The sequence below is a fragment of the Rhinoraja longicauda genome, chromosome 12 (assembly GCF_053455715.1).
Source record: "Rhinoraja longicauda isolate Sanriku21f chromosome 12, sRhiLon1.1, whole genome shotgun sequence".
NCBI classification, from domain to species: Eukaryota; Metazoa; Chordata; class Chondrichthyes; order Rajiformes; family Arhynchobatidae; genus Rhinoraja; species Rhinoraja longicauda.
This window is the reverse complement of record NC_135964.1, coordinates 31,784,044-31,806,314: the sequence shown is the minus strand read 5'-3', so window position 1 is coordinate 31,806,314 and position 22,271 is coordinate 31,784,044. Positions and strand designations below refer to the sequence as shown.

Here is a 22,271-nt window from a genome sequence, read left to right as displayed (position 1 = left end):
GTACAGCAGGCAGTGAAGAAAGCCAATGGAATGTTGGCCTTCATAACAAGAGGAGTTGAGTATAGGAGCAAAGAGGTCCTTCTACAGTTGTACCGGGCCCTGGTGAGACCGCACCTGGAGTACTGTGTGCAGTTTTGGTCTCCAACTTTGAGGAAGGATATTCTTGCTATTGAGGGCGTGCAGCGTAGGTTCACTAGGTTAATTCCCGGAATGGCGGGACTGTCGTATGTTGAAAGGCTGGAGCAATTAGGCTTGAATACACTGGAATTTAGAAGGATGAGGGGGGATCTTATTGAAACATATAAGATAATTAGGGGATTGGACACAGTAGAGGCAGAAAACATGTTCCCAATGTTTGGGGAGTCCAGAACAAGGGGCCACAGTTTAAGAATAAGGGGTAGGCCATTTAGAACGGAGATGAGGAAGAACTTTTTCAGTCAGAGAGTGGTGAAGGTGTGGAATTCTCTGCCTCAGAAGGCAGTGGAGGCCAGTTCGTTGGATGCTTTCAAGAGAGAGCTGGATAGAGCTCTTAAGGATAGCGGAGTGAGGGGGTATGGGGAGAAGGCAGGAACGGGGTACTGATTGAGAGTGATCAGCCATGATCGCATTGAATGGTGGTGCTGGCTCGAAGGGCTGAATGGCCTACTCCTGCACCTATTGTCTATTGTCTATTATCTATTGTCTATTGACTGCTTTGCTGAATCATGGCAGCTGCTTTTTCTCTCTCTTTCTCTCCACCAGGTAATGCTCAGTAATGAGGAGCTGTGATTTTTTTATACGTAGAAGCTGCAAACCAGAATGGTGGTGATGTGCAGGGACCTGCAGGTGAGCGCAGAAAATGCTTTATATTCTCATTCATGATAGCATTGGGATTCCATTGGCATGATCAGTAGGCCCAAAGGGTTTGATGTAGCAATAGACCGAATACATTATCAACATAGCTCTTGAGTCTCTGAGGTACTTTTACATAAATGCTGTGCTGTTGGGAGAAAACCTTTTGTGGGCTAATACAGGGAGAACTGCCAGAAATAATTTCCTAAAGAATGTTATTGCAAAACAATATCATTGCATCATGTGCTTGATTAAGAACTGAGGGGTTACCTGGTAGAGGTTTACAAATGACAAAAATATTAATAGAGTTAAGACAGAGCAAATGTGTGCACTTGTGGGGAGGATCATAACCAGAGGCTGTTCATATAAGACGTCTACCTAGAAATCCAACTGGAATTTCAGAAGAAACTCCCCTTCACGCATGTTGAGAATAGGGAACTCGCTTCCACAGGGAGGGTTTGTGGCGAATGAGACAGATGGATGAGCTGATGAAAGAGAAGGGGACAGAGGGTCACACTGATGGATTTAGATGGGCGGAGGTTTGAATAGAACATAAACATTGGCGTGAACAGGTCCGACCTGTTCTCATAGTATACAGTATATTCTGTGAAAAGGACCTGCCAAACACTCCTTGTGCACCTTATCAATCCTTTTTCTCTATCTGTGTAGGTGTTTGGTAATGAATCACAGAAACATCCAGCAGAGAAACGGGCCCTTCGCCCCACCTTGACCACGATGTCATTTGCTCACAATAATAATAATAATAATAATGCATTACATTTATATAGCGCTTTTCAAACACTCAAAGACGCTTTACAGGGATTTCTAGAACATAGAGAAGTGAATAAATAGATAAATAAGTAAACGAACAGAGAAAGGAGACAGAAGGTGAGGTGACCTTCAGTGGTTGAAGGCAATGCTGAAGAGGTGAGACTTCAGTGATGTTTTGAATGTGGTGAGTGAGGAGGAGTCTCTGACGGTTTGGGGTAGTGAGTTCCATAGGGTGGGAGCAGCGATGGAGAAAGCCCTGTCCCCCCAGGATCTGAGTTTGGTCCGGATGGGGGGGGACAGGAGATTGGCAGCAGCAGAGCGGAGGGTGCAGGTGGGAGTGTGCCTGTGGAGGAGGTCAGTCAGGTAGGATGGGGCCAGGTTATGGAGGGCTTTGTAGGTCATGAGGAGGATTTTGTATTGGATTCTCTGGGAGATGGGGAGCCAGTGGAGTTTGTAAAGGACGGGGGTGATATGGTCACGGATCGGGGAGTGGGTGAGTAGACGGGCAGCGGAGTTTTGAATGTATTGAAGTTTACTAATGATTTTTGAGGGTGAGCCATAGAGGAGGCTGTTGCAGTAGTCCAGACGGGAGGTGATGAAGGCGTGGATGAGGGTTTCTGCAGCTGTGAAGGAGAGGGATGGACGGAGACCATGTACAAGAGGCCTGTATTCCCCTATTTCTTTCAATTCCAAGAACAGTCCAAATACCTTTCAAACAATGTAATCATTTCTGCATACACTACCTTCTCTTGCAGCTTGTTCCAAATATTCACCTCAGGATGAGTAGGTTGAAATAATTGTAAGTAAACCCCACCCAATCCTATTTCCCCAGACATGATTCAAAATGAGGCAAACTGTAGGGACTGTCATTGACTGCCCTGGAAGTGGTAACAAAGGAAGAAGTACTGGATGGTAATATTTTTTACTCCCAGCTAAAAATCTGCTCAGACGCCTACTTTTTGCACTAGAATCATTTGAAATGGCCATTGATCATTATGCCACAAGAGGTGCAATTCTCCAGAGCAGTAGCTGTGATAGTGGACATAGGAAGCGCACTCCAAACCTGTATCCAAGCAGATGTGTACAAAGCTCCTTGCTAGGTTCATTGTGAAATATGATTCCTCTGCCTATCAATCATCACACTCAGAAGGCGCTGGAACTGAGACTGGTAACTATAGCATCAGCGCAGCATTGCAGAGTAAGTTAAGCTTGGCCTTAATGTTCACATTACTGCTTCTTTAAAGTTTCTTCATTGCTTCTCACATTACAAGTTTCCATCATTTCTATATTACCCTATTTTCTAAACTATCTCTTCTTGCCCTTAACTATTGTCTTTTAAAAAAAGAGTTTGAATAAACAGGGTTTATTCTTGACATCATGTGCTAATAGTTCTGTTCCAGTTCTATTTTTCTATGATATTCCAAAGTGCTTTAGGTTTTAGTTTTAGTTTTAGGGATACAACGTGGAAACAGGCCCTTCAGCCCACTGAGTCCATACTGGCCATTGATCACCTGTACACTAGTTCTATATCACCCCACTTTTGCATCACTTTTACACACTGGGAGCAATTTATAGAAGCCAACTAATCTACAAACCTATAAATCTTTGGAATGTGCGGGGAAACCAGAGCACCCAAAAAAAATCAGACACTGTGCCATGGCGTTTCACTGCCCTCTGTTTCTCCTTGCTTTTCTTCAAACAATATTTTGCCATTGTCTACCGCATAATTTACTTAAAAAGATAACTTGTTCACCTTACAGAAAGCAGGGGCTTGATAATACATTTTGTTTGGACATGTCAGATACTGCTCCCAAATGTGCCAAAAATAAGTCATCATCCCCTTTACAAAAGGTAAATAATGAATGTATTGCCTCTCTGAAATAAGATGGAGTAATTACATCTTTACAGGAGAATAGTGTTCCATTTCTGATCATCCTAGCCATTCACTCCTCCGTACTTGGCTTTTTATTCCTTTTATTTTTGTCCTCTTAAGGTGTTCATGATGTACTTTAGTCCGTCTCTAGCTTTTCCGGCAATTTATCCCATCCTTCCATCTGATGCTGACGATTCTACTGTCTTGACTCCATGACAAGGAACCACATTACTCATGTTGCAGCAATTTGCTATCCATGCTCTCCTCTTCCTGGGATCCTTTGATCTATCTAAAGGATGATTCACTATTAGTCTCTTGCATATCTGATACCTTGCTGGATGCAGGTGAATAATTTATAACTGACATAATTAACCTCAGTGTAAACTACCATTCAAGAGAGTACAGAATTGATGATGGTCTTTTGAAAGAAAATTTGCAGTGCTTAATCTGTGCAAAGTCAATTACCAATGAAGGAATCCAACTGCTAAATATGAGCACAGAAATTAGTGGGCGGACTGAACTGCATTGCCTACTTTTGATTTATTTTAGGAGCCTTCGTTCAAATCTGATTCAGAATGATATGGTATCTTTGACTTTTAAGAGTCTGTGGTGAAACTGGGTGTTGGATATCAGGCTCTGCCATTGATTACCAGCTAGAAATTACAAATGTTCCCATAAAATAACACAAATTATCAATTGCATTTAAAACTATTTGACACAGTTAAAACACTGGGCACAGAATACAACAAACACAACATTCAATAACATTGTGTCACTCTGGTTAATGGACACATCGAAAATGAGTAAAGAGAGAGTTATCTAGCACTAGGAATAACTTTAATGTGTTACTGAGACCAGACCTGAGACTCTGAGTTGTAGCAGAAGGAAGATAGGGAAAAAGAAGAAACATGCATTTACTGAACCTGCTTTTACAAACATCTAATACTTTTGAAGTGTGGTCATCGTTGAAATTTGTAGATTTATATGGTTCACAACATCCTACATTATGGAACAAAAGGTAGTAAATGCAATCAAGATGCTATTCAGCATTCTACTATGAAAATGGTAGAACAAGATCCTGTTTGCATGTTATGTAGAGAAAATGTATGTCCTCCTGTCTGGGGGAAGTAGACACAGTCTGGTCATGAGAGCAGCAAAGTGTATGAGTGTCCTAATAACATCCACGTTTTGTAAAAACACATAGATAGTGCGAATGTTGATTTATTTTAGGGAAAAAAAAGAACATTGCAAATTTCAAGGCATCCAATACAATACAAACACTTGAACAAAGGATTGCATTTATATGGCACATTCCACATTTCATTCTGTATGTTCCAAGGTGCTTTACATCTAACCTAGTGGTTTAAAATGTCACTTATGTTGTAGGAGCTGCTGGCTCCTACAAACACCAATGTGTTAATGGTCAACGCATTTGTGTTTGTGATATTAGTGGGGGATGAATATTGGCACAACTGCATGCTCTTCAAGGTAAAGTCATGCAATCAAAGAATTATACAGCACAGAAACAGGCCCTCAGCGATCCTTACTCCAAAGAGCAGCAAGGGTTAATTGTCTTTGGAAGAAAATGATGTACTGAGGGGACTGTTAATTAATGAAGGAATTGGATATAGTCCTATTGCTTGAGAGGAAATGTAAAAATGTTGACTATCCCTTTGCCTCCACAGATGCTGTCTGCCCTGTTGAATTCCACCAACATTTTATTTATTGAATGAGAGGAATCATTGAGGGAAGATATTTTCAGTGGGATTGGAATTTGTATAGGGTATGGGGCTTGGAAGCTGTATGGAGGCAAAAGCACCGACAATGATGATGCAATGGCGGGGAGGAAGGAAAAGGAGTGGGGATTGAAGGCCACTTCCATAGGCTGGGGGAGATCAGCTTCTTTTCCTGGCACATGCAGCTCTTAGAAAAGGCAATAGATGATTGTTTATTGGAGTGAAGGAAATTTGCATGTTAATGCTGAGCTTCCCCCCCCCCCCCTCCACCTCCCCTCTCACCCTCTTTCTTTGCATGTTCAGCATTGGTGGCGTGAGTAGATATACAGGAGGGCCTGAATGTGATGACACTCATGATGTCTTCACTCACTTTTTCACTTTTGTTCCTATTCGGTGGGGTATGACCAGACCTTCATGTCCTGATTTTAGGATTTATTCCTCAAGACGACAGCAGCACTAAAAACAATCTCTTTGTAATAGAACGTTAATACAGGATTAGTAAGAGAGAGAAGTGAAAAAGGAACTTGACCTGTCTGGCCTCCTGAGATGAGTCTATAAATAGTGCAGGCATGAAGCTGCTCAGCTGCTTGTCTTGGATTTCAACTGTGCTTTGCAGTTCTTTTCTTTCACTGGCAGTGCCTCACAGCCTGAATCCATTCTAGAAACATAGAAACATGGAAAAATAGATGCAGGAGAAGGCCATTCGGCAACTTCAATATGATTATGGCTGATCATCTAAAATCAGTACCCCGTTACTGCTTTATCCCCACATCCCTTGATTCCTGTTGCCCTAAGAGCTAAATCTAACTCTCTTCAAAACATCTGGTGAATTGGCCTCCACTGCCTTCTGTGGCAGAGAATTCCACAGATTCACAACTCTCTGGGTGAAGACATTTTTCCTCTTCTCAGTCCTAAATGGCCTACCCCTTATTTTTAAACTGTGACCTCTGATTCTGGACTCCCCCAACATCGGGAACATTTTTCCTGCATCTAGCCCGTCCAATCCTTTAAGAATTTTATATGTTTCTATAAGATCCCCTCTCATCCTTCTAAATTCCAGTAAATACAAGCCCCGTCGACCCATTCTTTCATCATACGTCAGTCCCGCCATCCCGGGAATTAACCTGGTGAACCTACACTGTACTGCCACAATAGCAATAATATCCTTCCACAAATTAGGAGACCAAAATTGCACACAATACTCCAGGTGCGGTCGCACCAGGGCCCTGTACAACTGCAGAAGGACCTCCTTGCTCCTAAACTCAAATCCTCTCGCAATGAAGGCCAACATGCCATTAGCTTTCTTCACTGCCTGCTGTACCTGCATGCTTACTTTCAGTGACTGATGTACAAGCACACCCAGGTCTCGTTGCACCTCCCCTTTTCCTATCTGACATCATTCAGATAATAATCTGCCATCCTGTTCTTGCCACCAAAGTGGATAACCTCACATTTATCCACATTATACTGCATCTGCCATGCATCTGCCCACTCACCCAACCTATTCAAGTCACCCTGCAGCCTCATAGCATCCTCATCGCAGCTCACACTGCCACCCAGCTTTGTGTCATCCACAAACTTGGAGATGTCACATTTAATTCCCTCGTCTAATTTGTTAATATATATAGTAAATAACTGGGATCCCAGCACCGAGCTTTGTAGCCCCCCACTAGTCACTGCCTACCATTCTGAAAAGGACATTTTAATTCCTATTCTTTGCTTCCTGTCTGCCAACCAGTTCTCTATCCATGTCAATACCCTACCCCCAATACCATGTGCTCTTATTTTGCACACTAATCTCTTGTGCGGAACCTTGTCAAAGGCTTTTTGAAAGTCCAGATACACTACATCTACTGGCTCTCCCTTATCCATTCTACATGTTACATCCTCTGTAATGTGTTGTTGCCCTCTGTAAAAAAGTCCCGTATGTGTAGAGTAGATGAGAAAGTGGGAGTGTAGACACAAAATAAAAATGTGAGGTCTGGTTATGGAGGTGAAATGGAGGTGCCTTATGACCAGCTCTTGCTGTTTTTTTAATGTTTTGTTGTAACATATAAACCTACAAACCCACACGTCTTTGAGAAGTGGGAGGAAACCATAGGGATGCCTCCTAATCGGATAGGTTATTCCAGCATGCTCGGATAGGTTATTCCAGTGTTATCGGAGCATGCTCAGTGAAACATCAGCCCTTTCACATAAACACAGCAGCCAGAGTTTGGCTTATCTTGTCCAACATGAATCCTTTCCCTGAGCTGTGCCTGGTCCAGGAGAAAGGAGCTCCAATCATTTCCCCTGCCATTCATACTTACTGATTATACCTTTTTACCCATTTTTTAATCATCTGCTTGAGGCAAGTCAGAGCTGCTAATCAAAAATTCTCACAATTCCTTCTTATAAAATTAATAATTTCTTGCAAAATTTGATGAGGAAGAGGAACATGGTGAGGAACTTCCCTGGAGGGGGAATGGAGAACTAGGAGTTTCACTTCAGAATAAGAAGTGGCCCTTTGGAAATTCTCTCAGATGTATGTAAATCTTTGGAATTTTCTATCCCGGACAACTCTAACTATATTTCAAGCAGGAGATAGAAAGAGTTTGGGTCTGTAAGGAAACCTAACGCTATAGGAAGCAAGCAGAAAATTACAGCTGAGCCAAGATCAGACCAGCCATGCCTTGTTGATGGTAATGTAGGCTTGAGGTGCCTTATCATCACCTCTTGCTGTTCTGTTATAAAATGCAAACACTCCCCATTTCACCTCCATAACCATACCTCACATTTTTATTTATGTTTTGTGCTCCTCAGCTACAGTAATGATAGCTATCATAGAAGTATAGAGTTATACAGCATGGAAACACGCCCCTTAGCCAAACTTGTCCATGCCGACCAAGTTGGCTTTCTGGTTAGTCCACATTTGCCAACATTTGGCCATACCCCTCCAAACTCTCCCGATCCATATATCTGTCCAAATATCTTTTGAAAGTCATAATTGCATCCCCTTCTTTAGCTTCCTCTGGCAGCTTGTTCTAGATATGGACTATCCTCTGAGTGAAAACACTGCCCGAGGTCCATTTAAAATCCCTCACGTCTTAGCTTAAGCCTATGCCCTCTAGGTTTAGAATTTTCACTTTATCCATGCCCCTCATGATTCTGTATACTTCAATAATGACACCCTTCAACCTCCTACGCTCCAAAGAAAAAAGTCCCTATCCAGCCTGTCCCTCTAACTCATCCCTCGTCCTCATAACAGCCTAGTGAATCTCTTCTGCACCTTTTCTAATTTAATGATATCCTTCCTCTAGCTGGGGAATCAGAACTGTACAAAGTACTCCAAGTATGGTCTCACCAATGACTTGTACAGCTGTATCATGTTATCCTAACTTTTGTATGATACCCTTTCCATGAAGGCAAGCACGCCAAGTGCCCTCTTCACCACCCTATCGATGTGACTCGAAGGTAGACACAAAATGCTGGAGTAACTCAGCGGGTCATGCAGCATCTCAGGAGAGAAGAAATGGGTGATGTTTTGGGTTGAGACCCTTCTTCAGACTGATGTCAGGGGAGAGGGCGGGACAAAGATAGGATGCGGTAGGAGACAGGAAGACAGGGGGAGAACTGGGAAGGGAGGGAGGAAAGAGAGGGACAGAGGAACTATCTGAACTATCTGAAGTCATCTAACCTCCAGACTAGCCTACCATGTGGGGCCTTGACAAACGCATTGCTAAAGTCCATGTAGACAATCTCCACTGCCCTGCTCTCATTAATCCTCTTGGTGACCTCTTCAAAAAATTCTATCTGGTTCGTGAGACATGATTTCCCACACACAAAACCATGCTGACTATCTCAAATCAGATCCCACCTATCCGAATGCCGGTAGATCCTGTTCCTCAGTATTCCCACCAGCAATTTTCTCACCATATCAGACTCACTGGTCTGTCGTTGCAGCTTCTCTTAAATATTGGTACGGCATTACTGGTTCCATTTCCATTGGTTCACGATGGCAATGCTCAGTTCAATACATTTTCATGCAAATATATATCATTCAACCAACAACCAAGTTTCTAAAAACTAAATTCTTTATATTTCCACAGAACATGCGTATGAAGGAGAGGGAACACCTTGAGTAGCAATGAAGGCAACCTTTTAAGGGCAGCACCCTACTCACCATTATAGTGTTATTTGCCTGCGATGTTTTCAACCAGAAATTGGTTTCCAAATTGCATGAACTGTTTTTGAAATCATGAGGTGGTTTGAGAAGCAAATAGAGAGAAAATGTTTTCATCCATAGGCAAGTTTGAAACATGAAGGGTATAAATTCAGCATCAAATTTAGGAGAAAGTTTACATAAAGAATAATAAGGATGTGAGGTCATGGCAGAGAAGGGTACATTTATTATGTAGGCTTATAAAGAAGAGTGGAATTGAAGAATATATTAATAGGGTGCTTGTACCACACAGTTGATCGCACAGTAAATTATAATCTCTATACAGTAAACCTTTGTTTTAAAGGACCTCTTTATAATGGATTTTGGATATAGCAGACGGACCTGCCGACAGCTGCCAACGCCACCCCCCCGGCTCACACTGCCTCCCCTGCCATTTACAGCCCACACCAGCCCTGGCTCACGCAGCCCCCCCTGCCGCTTACAGTCGGGGGTGCCCAGACCACACTGGCCACATAAAGTTGGGGCTGCCCACACCATCCCCGGCTCACACCACCTCTCTTGCCGCTTATAGTCGGGGCTGCCCACACTACCCAAAAGCTCTCACCACCTCCGCTGCCACTTACAGACCGCACCTGTCCATGCCACCCTCAGCTCACACTGCCTCCCCTGCCGCTTAAAACTCGTGACTGCCCACACCACCCCAAGGTCTCACTTCGTCCCCCGCTGTTTACAGGCCGCGCCTGCCGCCGACGCTTACCTGCACTCCAGCCGCCTGTGAGCTGTGACCATTGACTTCGGCAGCAGGCTGGGGCCGTCAACTAACCTGAATTACAGGCCCAGTTCTGGACTGAGAGTCTGAAGAAGGGTCTCGACTCTAAACATCACATTCTGGAGAAAAACATTTTCTCCTGCTGAGTTACTCCAGCATTTTGTGTTCTTTTTTGTATTAACCAGCAACTGTAGTTGTTTGTTTCTACTACTGTACAATGATAAAACCTTACTCGAGTATAGAAGATAATTGGCAATAATGGACACCATTCCTTCCCCCTATGGTCCATAATAACGAGGGTTTACTCTGCTTTGTTTTTACACATTTCATTCTATATTCAGTTTTCTTGTACAAACTCAGGGTTTATCTTTGGGAAAGAGTTTAGAAACTGACTGCCCAGAAAAAGTAATCCACTTAGCATTAATGAAGGTATGAATCCTTCATCAGAACCGAGCTGATCAAGAGAATTAGAGACATTCTGCTAATGACATGATGCAAAACATGAACTTGTTTGTGGGTGTGTTTTTTGAAAACATTATGTTTCATTTTCATTGACAGTTAAGCAACAGATCAAGCAGCCATGATCATATTGAATGGCGGTGCAGGCTCGAAGGGCCGAATGGCCTACTCCTGCACCTATTTTCTATGTTTCTATGTTCACTTTGAAGATGCTGTTACATATTTTTTTGCTGATGAGAAATTAGACCCTTTAGTCAGATGTCAAATTTCCTTCTTAATGGGACATGACCATCTGGGGTTGTGTCCATTTTATCCAAGATTAATAAAGCAATGTCCTTGGTATTGAAATACCACCATTTTGAAATCTAGAGTACTCTCTAGTCATCCAACTCCTGAAGTATATGACATTTTCTTATAATGAGTGCCCGTCTGGCTGGGTTGCTATTATTTAATGCCCCAGGTTAAAGGTTTATAGGGAAAGCCCCATGCTGAAAAAATGATCAATGCTGGTGCTTCAGTGTGGTGCCAGGTTGGTATAATAGAAAAACATAAGAGTTAGTGTTCAGATTTATTCTAAAACCAGTTATCCAAACCTTTAACTATTCTTTTCCACTTAGCCCTCCAACTAATAAGTGATTGATTGATTGATAACCAACAATGTTCAATTTTACATAATTTGTAACACAGCAAAATTTGTCCAGATTTTCACAAGAGGAATCAAACACATTTTACCATTGAACCTCATGAGAAGGTATTGAAGATGTACAAAAACTTGATCAAGATGATAGCTTTTAACAAGCACCTTAAAGGTGGAAAGAGGACTGGTGAGGTTTTATTGGGTTTGAGATTCCAGATTATGGTGTTATGGGACCTGATCCAGTTCCATACCAGCAATCTGCTGGTTAAATGTCATATAGGTGGGCAACCTCTCTGAAAAGCCAGTGGGTGTTGTGCCTCACTGACACCACTTCTGCTTTCTGTTACCACAGGGCTCACACCATAAATAAAATAGGACAGCACAGTGGTACAACTTTTGGAACTGCTGCCTCAGAGTGTCAGACCCATGTTCAATCCTGACTTTGGGTATTGTCTGGGTGGAGACAGCATATTCTCCCTCTGACCACGTGGGTTTCCTTTTGGGTGCTCCAGTCTGTTTCTAAAACCCAAAGACATGCAGGTTGGTAGGTTAATTAGTCACTGTAAGTTGCTCCTCGTGTGTAAATGAGTGGTTGAATCAGGGGCAGTTGTTGTGCATGTGTGGAAAATAAAAAGATGGGATTGATGTAAGGTTAATGTAAGTGTATGTGAGATTATGTAACGTTAATGTGAGATTATTTGTAAACCTGATGTATGGAACAAAAATGATTTACTTCTACAAGAGCCATTTTACTGGTGATGTCAGTCTTTAGAATGCCAATAATTAGTCTTGGATTTGCAATTTAAGATTGAGCAATAAGTTAACTGGGTTGGAATGTTGCTCATGGTAAAAGAGTGTTGTCTTAACAAATAATATAAATACATTTGTTCTAAAATGAAGGGCAGGTAGATATTTGTTTCATTGTCCAACCTCCAGAGCAGAAATGGCTCAGCTTTGGGGAAGTAGTGTTTGAATAAATTGAATGGGAATATGAGCAATAAATAGTTTTTTTAATGATCATTGTACTTAATATTTGGGTCTGAGTGATTACATTATCATACATGAAAAATTATATTAAAATTAAAGCAGAAAATTCCACAGTACAGATACATTGGAGAACAGAAAGCAGAGCTGATGCAGTGTTTTGACTTTTCCTCACTTCAATGCTGGCTGTTAAATTGACAATAGAAGTGGAATTTAATGTTGTTATTGTTCAGTCAAAACTTTAAAGAAAGACTAGGTTTATACAGTAGAAAGACAATCTCTGCACACAAGTAAAATTATTCACACCTCTTTAATTTTCTTTTTTAAGTATATTTGTTACTAGAGTAAATTGAATATGGATAAGTGATTACAAAATGTCTTTCACAGAAGTCTTAAAGGGACAATGTCTTTGTTGAAATTAGTTTTGGCAAATCTAGAAATGGGAAGAACCACAAGAGCTGCAAAAATGCTGCAGCTAAGTGATTGTGTGAAACACATTTCAGTAATCTGCACAAAGAACAAAATACTTATCAAATGTTTTTGACTGATCACACTGTTCCTTTAAAAGAGGCTTGGTGAGGATCAAAAGCCTCTGCACCTGTTTTGTGCCAATTAATTTGCAAGGCTGAGGTTCTCCTTTCTCAATTCAGACCTCGTTGTATCTTAATTAATTTAACTGCCACTGGATAATTGACCCTCTAAGTCTGAACTTGTTCTCCACATTCTTAACTCAGCTGGTGAGTGAGAATAACCAATTGCCTGTGGCAAAGGCAGAGGATGCCTCTTCTGGCTTTCATCTGAACAACCTGAGCCCTTTGCCTCAGTTGCCAGGGTCATCAACATTAGCAGGTAATTGTTTTAATCTTTTTTGACAATTTGGTGGAGTGCAAACTGAAGCACTTATTGTGGCAGTTATTTCCTATCCCTTCTACCTAGATCTTGTTTTAACAAATCAATTGGGATGATATTCTGTTACCATTGTGTCACTGGACTATAATATTAAAATAAAATAAGTGTTCTGAATAGCAGGTCAGGCACCATAAGTAAAAAGACAAATGGAGTCATTGTGATGGGTGAAGGAGTTCAGGAAGTCAAACTGGAAATTTTGGGAGATGAGGTTTTAAAGTTACTGGGTTTGGGGAGAGGAGATGATACTGGGAAAAGAGGGGGTATACCTGTGATATTTTGCACAACCAAACTACCAAGACTTCTTTTACAAATTGTATTTTAAACAATGCCAATTGGGACAAATTAAAAACAAAGGTGAGGTTTGGACTGTAAGGAAAAGAGAGGGATTAATGCATATTAAATCACAAAGGCTGTAATGTGCCTAGTCAGAAGGCAAGGTGAAAGTAAGGCTTTGATGGTGCAATGTACAATGTCAATGATAGTCAGAGTGACACTGGGGTGGAATATTCGAGTGATAAATGGGTTGGTAGTTCTAGTGGACTGAGTGGAAATACTCTCAAATAACATTAAATTGACTTTGCATCTTGTATGTGATAATGTGGTTATGCTTTATTGTTGTTAACTGTATGTTTGTGTTGTCATTTGTTAACGGAGCACCAAGGCACATTCCTTGTTATATGCGCATACTTGGCCAATAAACGCATTCATTCATTCATCCTTGATATTGGGCAGAAGGACTGTTTCTATTGTAGCAAGTGGGTGTCATTTACTATAGATAGATACAAAAAGCTGGAGTAACTCAGTGGCACAGGCAGCATCTCTGGAGAGAAGGAATAGGTGACGTTTCGGGTCGAGACCTTTCTTTACCCATTCCTTCTCTCCAGAGATGCTGCCTGTCCCGCTCAGTTACTCCAGTTTTTTGTGTCTATCTTTGGTTTAAACTACCATCTGCAGTTCCTTCCTACACGGTGTAATTTACTATTTGGTAGAATCCTGCTACTCTATGTAGGCCTCCTTTTAATTAAATGAATACAGGTGCCCAGTTGACCAAGTACCCTTTAAGTGTCCCTGATATTCTTGAGCTTGCAATGTTGTAAAATGGTGTAACGTCACTCCCAGGAGCCCAATAAGCCTTGGTGATTGTCTTGCTATGAAATGAAAAGGTACTACAATTGACATGAGGACAATTGTTCAATTACTTCAATAGACCTTTTTGTGCGAAATAAAATTTTCATGTTCTCTCAGCATAATGGTTAAACTTCCATATGGAAAAAAAGTCCAGATATCAGAAATACTCAGCAGATCTAACAGCAAATGTGGGAAGGAAAAGAGTTGTTGATCTTCCATCTAGAATATATATTTTTAAGCATGTTTTAAATTGCATACAAGAGGGAGGTGGAAAATAGGAATCTTGTGATAGGATGAAGAGATTGGCTGACCCTAGAGGTGTTGATGCTGCCTGATTAAAGTGTGGCTTGTTAATTGCAGCTGATCTGTCTGAAGGAGATTAAAACAAGAGTTTAACGAATGAATAGCCAGTTCTAATAAACTGTCAAAGTTACTCATTGGAAATTGTTAATTCCTGAAGGGTTTGTGTGTGCTGAGCCAGAAGACGAGCTGTTGTTTCTAAGCTTGTGTTGGGCTCTGAGGCCACAAACTGTGAGGTCAGGGTGGAATGGATGATTAATGTGACAAGCAGCTGGAAGCTACGGATTACCCCTGTGGTGTGAATAGAAAGATATTTCTGAGCAGTCAACCGATCTGTAATGTCTCCACGGTGTAAAGTGAATTCTATTGAAGTCTAAACTAGAAATGCAAGTGAATATTTCCACTCCACCAAATTTCACATTTTAACAGATAAACCTCCCAAATCTCTATCTTCAACAAGATGCTGCTCCCAGACATACCGTCCCCTTCCCTTTCAGTATGCTAAATGTTTTCCCTCAAGTCTCCTCTTCCATCCTCAATAACCAATCTGGTTTCACTAAGGAAGATACAAAGAATCTCCCAGATGTTCTAGTGGCCAGAGATCTGAGGGTGACGGAGGAACTGAAGGAAATTCACATTAGGCAGGAAATGGTGTTGGGTAGACTGAAGGCTGATAAATTCCGAGGGCCTGATGGTCTGCATCTTAAGGAGGTGGCTCTAGAAATCATGGATGCATTGGTGATCATTTTCCAATGTTCTATAGATTTAGGATCAGTTCCTGTGGATTGGAGGGAAGTTAAAGTTATCCCACTTTTTAAGAAAGGAGGGAGAGAGAAAACAGGAAATTATAGACCAGTTAGTCTGACATCAGTGGTGGGGAAGATGCTGGAGTCAATTATAAAAGACAAAATTGCGGAGCATTTGGATAACAGTAACAGGATCGTTCCGAGTCAGCATGGATTTACGAAGGGGAAATCATGCCTGACTAATGTATGTAACTAGGAAAATGGACTGGGGAGAGCTGGTGGATGTAGTGTACCTTGACTTTCAGAAAGCGTTCGACAAGGTCCCACATAGGAGATTAGTGTGCAAAATTAGAGCACATGGTATTGGGGGTAGGGTACTGACATGGATAGAAAATTGTTTGGCTGGCAGACAAAGCAAAGAGTGTGGATAAATGGGTCCCTTTCAGAATGGCAGGCAGTGACTAGTGGGGTACTGCAAGGCTCGGTGCTGGGACTGCAGCTATTTACAATATACATTAATGACTTGGATGAAGGGATTAAAAATAACATTAGCAAATTTGCAGATGACACAAAGCTGGGTGGCAATGTGAACGGTGAAGAAGATGCTATGAGGTTGCAGGGTGACTTGGACAGGTTGTGTGAGTGGGCGGATGCATGGCAGATGCTGTTTAATGTGGATAAGTGTGAGGTTATCCACTTTGGTGGTAAGAATATGAAGGTAGATTATTATCTGAATGGTGTCAAGTTAGGAAAAGGGGATGTACAACGTGATCTGGGTGTCCTAGTGCATCAGTCGCTGAAAGGAAGAATGCAGGTACAGCAGGCAGTGAAGAAAGCCAATGGAATGTTGGCCTTCATAACAAGAGGAGTTGAGTATAGGAGCAAAGAGGTCCTTCTGCAGTTGTACAGGGCCCTAGTGAGACCACACCTGGAGTACTGTGTGCAATTTTGGTTTCCAAATTTGAGGAAGGATATTCTTGCTATTGAGGGTGTGCAGCGTAGGTTTACTAAAGGTTAATTCCCGGAATGGCTGGACTGTTGTATGTTGAAAGACAGGAGCGACTAGGCTTGTATACACTGGAATTTAGAAGGATGAGAGGGGATCTTATTGAAAGATATAAGATTATTAAGGGGTTGGACATGTTAGAGGCAGGAAACATGTTCCCAATGTTGGAGGACTCCAGAACCAGGGGCCACAGTTTAAGAATAAGGGATAGGCCATTTAGAACGGAGATGAGGAAAAACTTTTTCAGTCAGAGTTGTAAATCTGTGGAATTCTCTGCCTCAGAAGGCAGTGGAGGCCAATTCTCTGAATGCTTTCAAGAGAGCGCTCGATAGAGCTCTTAAGGATAGTGGAGTCAGGGGGTATGGGGAGAAGGCAGGAACGAGGTACTGATTGAGAATGATCAGCCATGATCACATTGCATGGCGGTGCTGGCCCGAAGGGCCTGCTCCTGCACCTATTGTCTAACCATTTCCCTTGCAATTGCAGAAAATATAGCAACTGCCCTTTTACCTCTACCCATTATCCCTGACCTAAACATTTTCTTTCTGGTGAAGTGGTGGTTGGCTTGTTATACTTCTAGTCTAGTATACGTAGTGCTCACCATGTGGTCTCCTGTGTTGGGAAAACCGCTATCGTCAATGGTGGTGCTGGAGAAGAAATCCCTTAATGTTGATGTTGGTTTAAAAGCTTGATAAGGGGTGGGCTTTTAGAAAGCATTTGCAGGTAATGGGGATTTGAATCCTGGATGAGAGATTTAGTGTTGTGAGGGAAGGATGACAAATTCTTCAGTTGTTAGTGATAAAATAGAAGTAAAATTGTAATCTGACTGAAGACTGGGTTTATTCATAGGCCTTGACTGCAAAAGGTGAAGTATTTCGGAAACTGCTTTAGAGGGAGATTGAGCCACCTAAAGTAGCGACGGCAAGATGTAGATAATGACAGTTGGGCTGCTTTGATAGTGAACAAGCTGCAAGTGAAGCATTACATTGAGGTACCCAGAATCGGCATCCAAAGAAATAAGTTGTGAATGGAGAGGAGGGATTTCTAATTGTCATTGCTTTCTGGGATGACCCCGAAGGTGTAAGAATCTATATTGCTTCAGCTTGTAGGTTGATATGATTTGCAACAGACCCATTTTACTTGGATTTGGAGTAATGCACTTAATGTGGTAGTAAGAATAATATTATTGTTTGGGGTTGGAGGTGGTTTCTGGGTATGGAATTAATGCATTCCTGTGCTGCTGAAAACATTATAATCAAATTTTTCGACAGGTTGATTTGATGAGACAATATAATTGAGGATGAACTCGTGATAGCTTTGTTGAGGCGGGGAATAAAGATTGTGTGCTGCGAGTGGTGATGGTGGAAAAGTGGACCTGCCTAATGGGACAATATAAATAAACGCAATCTAGTATTGCAAATAACTCATTTTGTGTAATGTTAATTTTTCCTGCCAATATTTTAATTTTAGTTGCTCCCTTTTAAATAGGAACAGGGTTAGGATGGGGAGGCAATGTTATTCCCAGCACTTGCATCTTTTGCAACAGATGCCAATTTCAAACTTGTAGCCATATTATCAAATATACAGATGCTCCTCGACCTACGATGCGTGGGCGGATACATGGCAGATGCAGTTTAATGTAGATAAGTGTGAGGTTATTCACTTTGGAAGTAAGAATAGAAAGGCAGATTATTATCTGAATGGTGTCAAGTTAGGAGGAGGGGGAGTTCAACGAGATCTGGGTGTCCTAGTGCATCAGTCAATGAAAGGAAGCATGCAGGTTCAGCAGGCAGTGAAGAAAGCCAATGGAATGTTGGCCTTCGTAACAAGAGGAGTTGAGTATAGGAGCAAAGAGGTCCTTCTACAGTTGTACCGGGCCCTGGTGAGACCGCACCTGGAGTACTGTGTGCAGTTTTGGTCTCCAAATTTGAGGAAGGATATTCTTGCTATGGAGGGCGTGCAGCGTAGGTTCACTAGATTAATTCCCGGAATGGCGGGACTGTCGTATGTTGAAAGGCTGGAGCGATTGGGCTTGTATACACTGGAATTTAGAAGGATGAGGGGGGATCTTATTGAAACATATAAGATAATTAGGGGATTGGACACATTAGAGGCAGATAACATGTTCCCAATGTTGGGGGAGTCCAGAACAAGGGGCCACAGTTTGAGAATAAGGGGTAGGCCATTTAGAACGGAGATGAGGAAGAACTTTTTCAGTCAGAGGGTGGTGAAGGTGTGGAATTCTCTGCCTCAGAAGGCAGTGGAGGCCAGTTCGTTGGATGCTTTCAAGAGAGAGCTGGATAGAGCTCTTAAGGATAGCGGAGTGAGGGGGTATGGGGAGAAGGCAGGAACGGGGTACTGATTGATAGTGATCAGCCATGATCGCATTGAATGGCGGTGCTGGCTCGAAGGGCTGAATGGCCTACTCCTGCACCTATTGTCTATTGTCTATTGTCTATTGTCTATTGACTTACGATATTTCGACTTTACGATGGTGCAAAAGCAATACACTCAATAGAAACCAACCGTACTTCGAATTTTGAATTTTGATCTTTTCCTGGACTTTTCCTGGGCTCGCAGACCTGTCTGCTGCTCAGATTGGCAGTGTCTTATGCGGTACGATACTCTCTCGTGATGCTGGGCAATGGCAGCGAGCTGCAGCTCCCAGTCATGCACAATTGGGAGCTGCCACGGCTATGATGTTTGATAGGTTAGGTGTATTAAATACATTTTCGACTTGCGATATTTTCAATTTACGATGGGTTTATCGGATCGTACCCCCATCTGAAGTCGAGGAGCACCTGCAGTTGATTTGAATTTTGCTGGAGATGCGATCTGCACTGTAAAGTTGGCTTTTTGTATTAAGAAACATGCAATTGTCTATCTTTTAGATAAATAATTTAAAATACCGGCAGTGCTCAGATGTACTTTGTCTCTTGTTTGTCAGATGAATATTCCAAACCAGCAGTTATGGGCCAGACTGCAGTGAGCTCGGGACGGCACCCAAACAACCCAGCATCGATCAAGGAGATCCTGATCTCCGTGTTGGAATCGTATGATGGCTTCAAAACATCCACAGAGAAATGTATACCTGATGCAGGGCTTTCCTCACTGACTTTACTCCAAGGTGGAGAAGCAAAAAAGCTTTGGGACAGTGGGCATGGAGATGGTGAAAAGCAGCAAGGCATTGGGATTCCAATGACAACTTCCAAATGCAACAACTATTCACTGTTTGCATCGTCTGAGTTGTCCTCGAGTCGGGTCATTTCCAACACCTTCAATAAACTTCTATCTGCACAGTCTACAGCTGCCGGGTGCACAATCTTCACTGGAGTTCCACCCATAATTTCCAACAGCGACCAGTCACATCAACACTTCCATTCTGATGTGAACATCTGTACAGGTAAAATAATGAACGTTAATAAATAAATGCTGGTGGTCACAGCTGAGGAGGATGGCACAGAAACGCACATCTAAAGGGCTTGCAGCGTAGATGGCTGAATGACAAATGAAGCTCTATCTAAAAATATCAGACTATGTTCGGTGCATTTGGGAGAAGGTGGTTTGGAAGGATGTGCAAGAACGTTCAGGTCGACAATGAACTGTGTTTTAAAGTGACGGAGTTTGTGTGCTGTGGATCCAATACTGTATCATTGTGTCTTTTTAAGCATAGAATCTTACCATGTGGAAGCAGACCCTTCGGCCCCATTTGTCCAGACTGGCCAAGATGCCCCATCTCCACTAGCCCAACCTCCCTGCGTTATTTTATCCATGTGCCTGTCCAAAGGTGTTTTAAATGTTGTGACAGTACCTGCCTCGACTACCTCCTCTACCTCCATATACGTACCACCCTTTGGGTAGGTTTTTGAAACAAACGTTGCCCCTCAGGTTCCTTCTAAATCTTTCTCCCCTCCCTCACCCCCCCCCCCCCCCCCCCCCCCCCTCACCTTAAACCTATGCCTTTTGGTTCTTCATTCCCGTACTCTGGGTAAAAGACTCTGCATTCATCCTATCAATCCCTTCGAGCCAGCACCGCCATTCATTGTGATCATGGCTGATCATCCACAATCCGTAACCCGTGCCTGCCTTCTCCCCATATCCCTTGATTCCGCTAGCCCCGAGAGCTTATTTCTCTTTTAAATTCATCCAGTGAATTGGCCTCTACTGCCTTCTGTGGCAGAGAATTCCACAAATTCACAACTCACTGGGTGGAAAAGTTTTTTTTTTTTCTCATCTCAGTTTTAAATGGCCTCCCCTTTATTCTTAGGCTGTGACCCCTGGTTCTGGACTCTCCCAACATTGGGAACATTTTTCTTGCATCTAGCAGTTTCTTGAATATACTACAGATTTCATTGTCCTTCAGCGCAATGTTGGAAGAATCCACCACATTTTTCCTGCATCTAGTCCTTTTATAATTTTATACATTTCTATTAGATCCCCTCTCATCCTTCTAAATTCCAGTGAATACAAGCCCAGTCTTTCCTCATGAAAGTCCCGCCATCCTGGGGATTAACCTCGTGAACCTATAGTACTGCCTCAATTGAACTGCCTCAATAGCAAGGATGTCCTTCCTCAAATTAGGAGACCAAAACTGCACACAATACTCCAGATGTGGTCTCACCAGGGCCCTGTACAACTGCAGAAGGACCTCTTTATTCCTGTACTCAAATTCTCTCGTTATGAAGGCCAACATCCATTAGCTTTCTTCACTGCCTGCTGTACCTGCGTGTTTACTTTCAGTGACTGGTGTACAAGGACACCCAGGACTCATTGCACTTCCCTTTTTCCTAATCTGACACCATTGAGATAATAGTCTGCCTCCTTGTTCTTGCCGCCAAAGTGGATAACGTCACATTTATCTACATTATACTGCATCTGCCATGCATCTGCCCACTCGCTCAGCCTGTCCAAATCACCCTGCAACCTCCGAGCATCTTCTTCGCAGTTCATACTGCCACCCAGCTTTGTCATCTGCAAATTTGCTAGTGTTACTTTTAATTCCATCATCTATATCATTAATATATATTGTAAATAGTTGCGGCCCCAGCACCGAGGCTTGCGGCACTGCACTCGCTACTGCCTGCCATTCTGACAGGGACCTGTTTATTCCTACTCTTTGTTTCCTGTCTGCTAACCAATTCTCTATCCATGTCAATACCCTAACCCCAATACCTTGTGTATAATATCACCCCTTATCCTCTTGCGATTAAAGACCAAGCCTACTCAATCTCTCCCTAGTGTTCAGGCTCTTGACTCCTGGCAGAATCCTTAAAACTTCTCTGCACTCTTTCCAGCTGAACAACATCATCTTAAAACAGGGTTAGCAAAACTGAACACAATACTCCAAATGTGGCCTCACCAATGTCTTGAGGCAAATATGCTGAAAGTCTTCTTGACCACCCTATCTACCTGTGATGCTAAGTTCAAGGAACTATGTACCTGCGCTCCTAGATCCCTCTGCTTCACAACACTGCCCAGAGCCCTACTATTCACCGTAGATCCTGCCCATGTTAGCCTTCCCAAAATGCAACACCTCACGTTTCTCAGTATTAAATTCCATCAACCATTCCTCAGCCCACCTGGCCAATCGATCAAGATCCTGCTGCAATTTTTCACAATCATCTTCTCGCAGTCTGCAAAACCACCCACTGTTGTATCGTCTGCAAACTTGCTAATCTTGTCATGTATGTTCTCATCCAAATCATTGATATAGATGACAAAGAGTAACGGGTCCAGCACCGAACCCTGAGGAACTCCACTAGTCACAGGCCTCCAGTCTGAGAAGCAACCTTCCACCATCACCGGCCTCAGTTTCCTTCCATAAAGCCAATATTCTATCTGAATAAAGAATCTGAATAATGCATTATCCTTAAACTTTTGGGTAACTTTAGGCAGCTTTCATTTTTAGGAAGGAACTATGTGTCAGGAAATTCAAGAATGGTACCAATTGAGATCTTGTC

General features: G+C 42.4%; 1 protein-coding gene across 1 annotated transcript in view; it reads left to right on the top strand.

Moving 5' to 3' along the window:
- Window positions 1–3,396: 3,396 nt before the first annotated feature.
- Window positions 3,397–22,271, top strand: part of LOC144598442 (protein associated with UVRAG as autophagy enhancer-like) — a 43,363-nt gene continuing 24,488 nt past the window's right edge. The window contains exons 1-3 of the mRNA XM_078408585.1: window positions 3,397–3,453; window positions 12,957–13,071; window positions 19,259–19,714. Of these exons, the coding sequence (XP_078264711.1) occupies window positions 3,397–3,453; window positions 12,957–13,071; window positions 19,259–19,714 (628 nt within the window). The remainder of the gene's footprint in view (window positions 3,454–12,956; window positions 13,072–19,258; window positions 19,715–22,271) is intronic.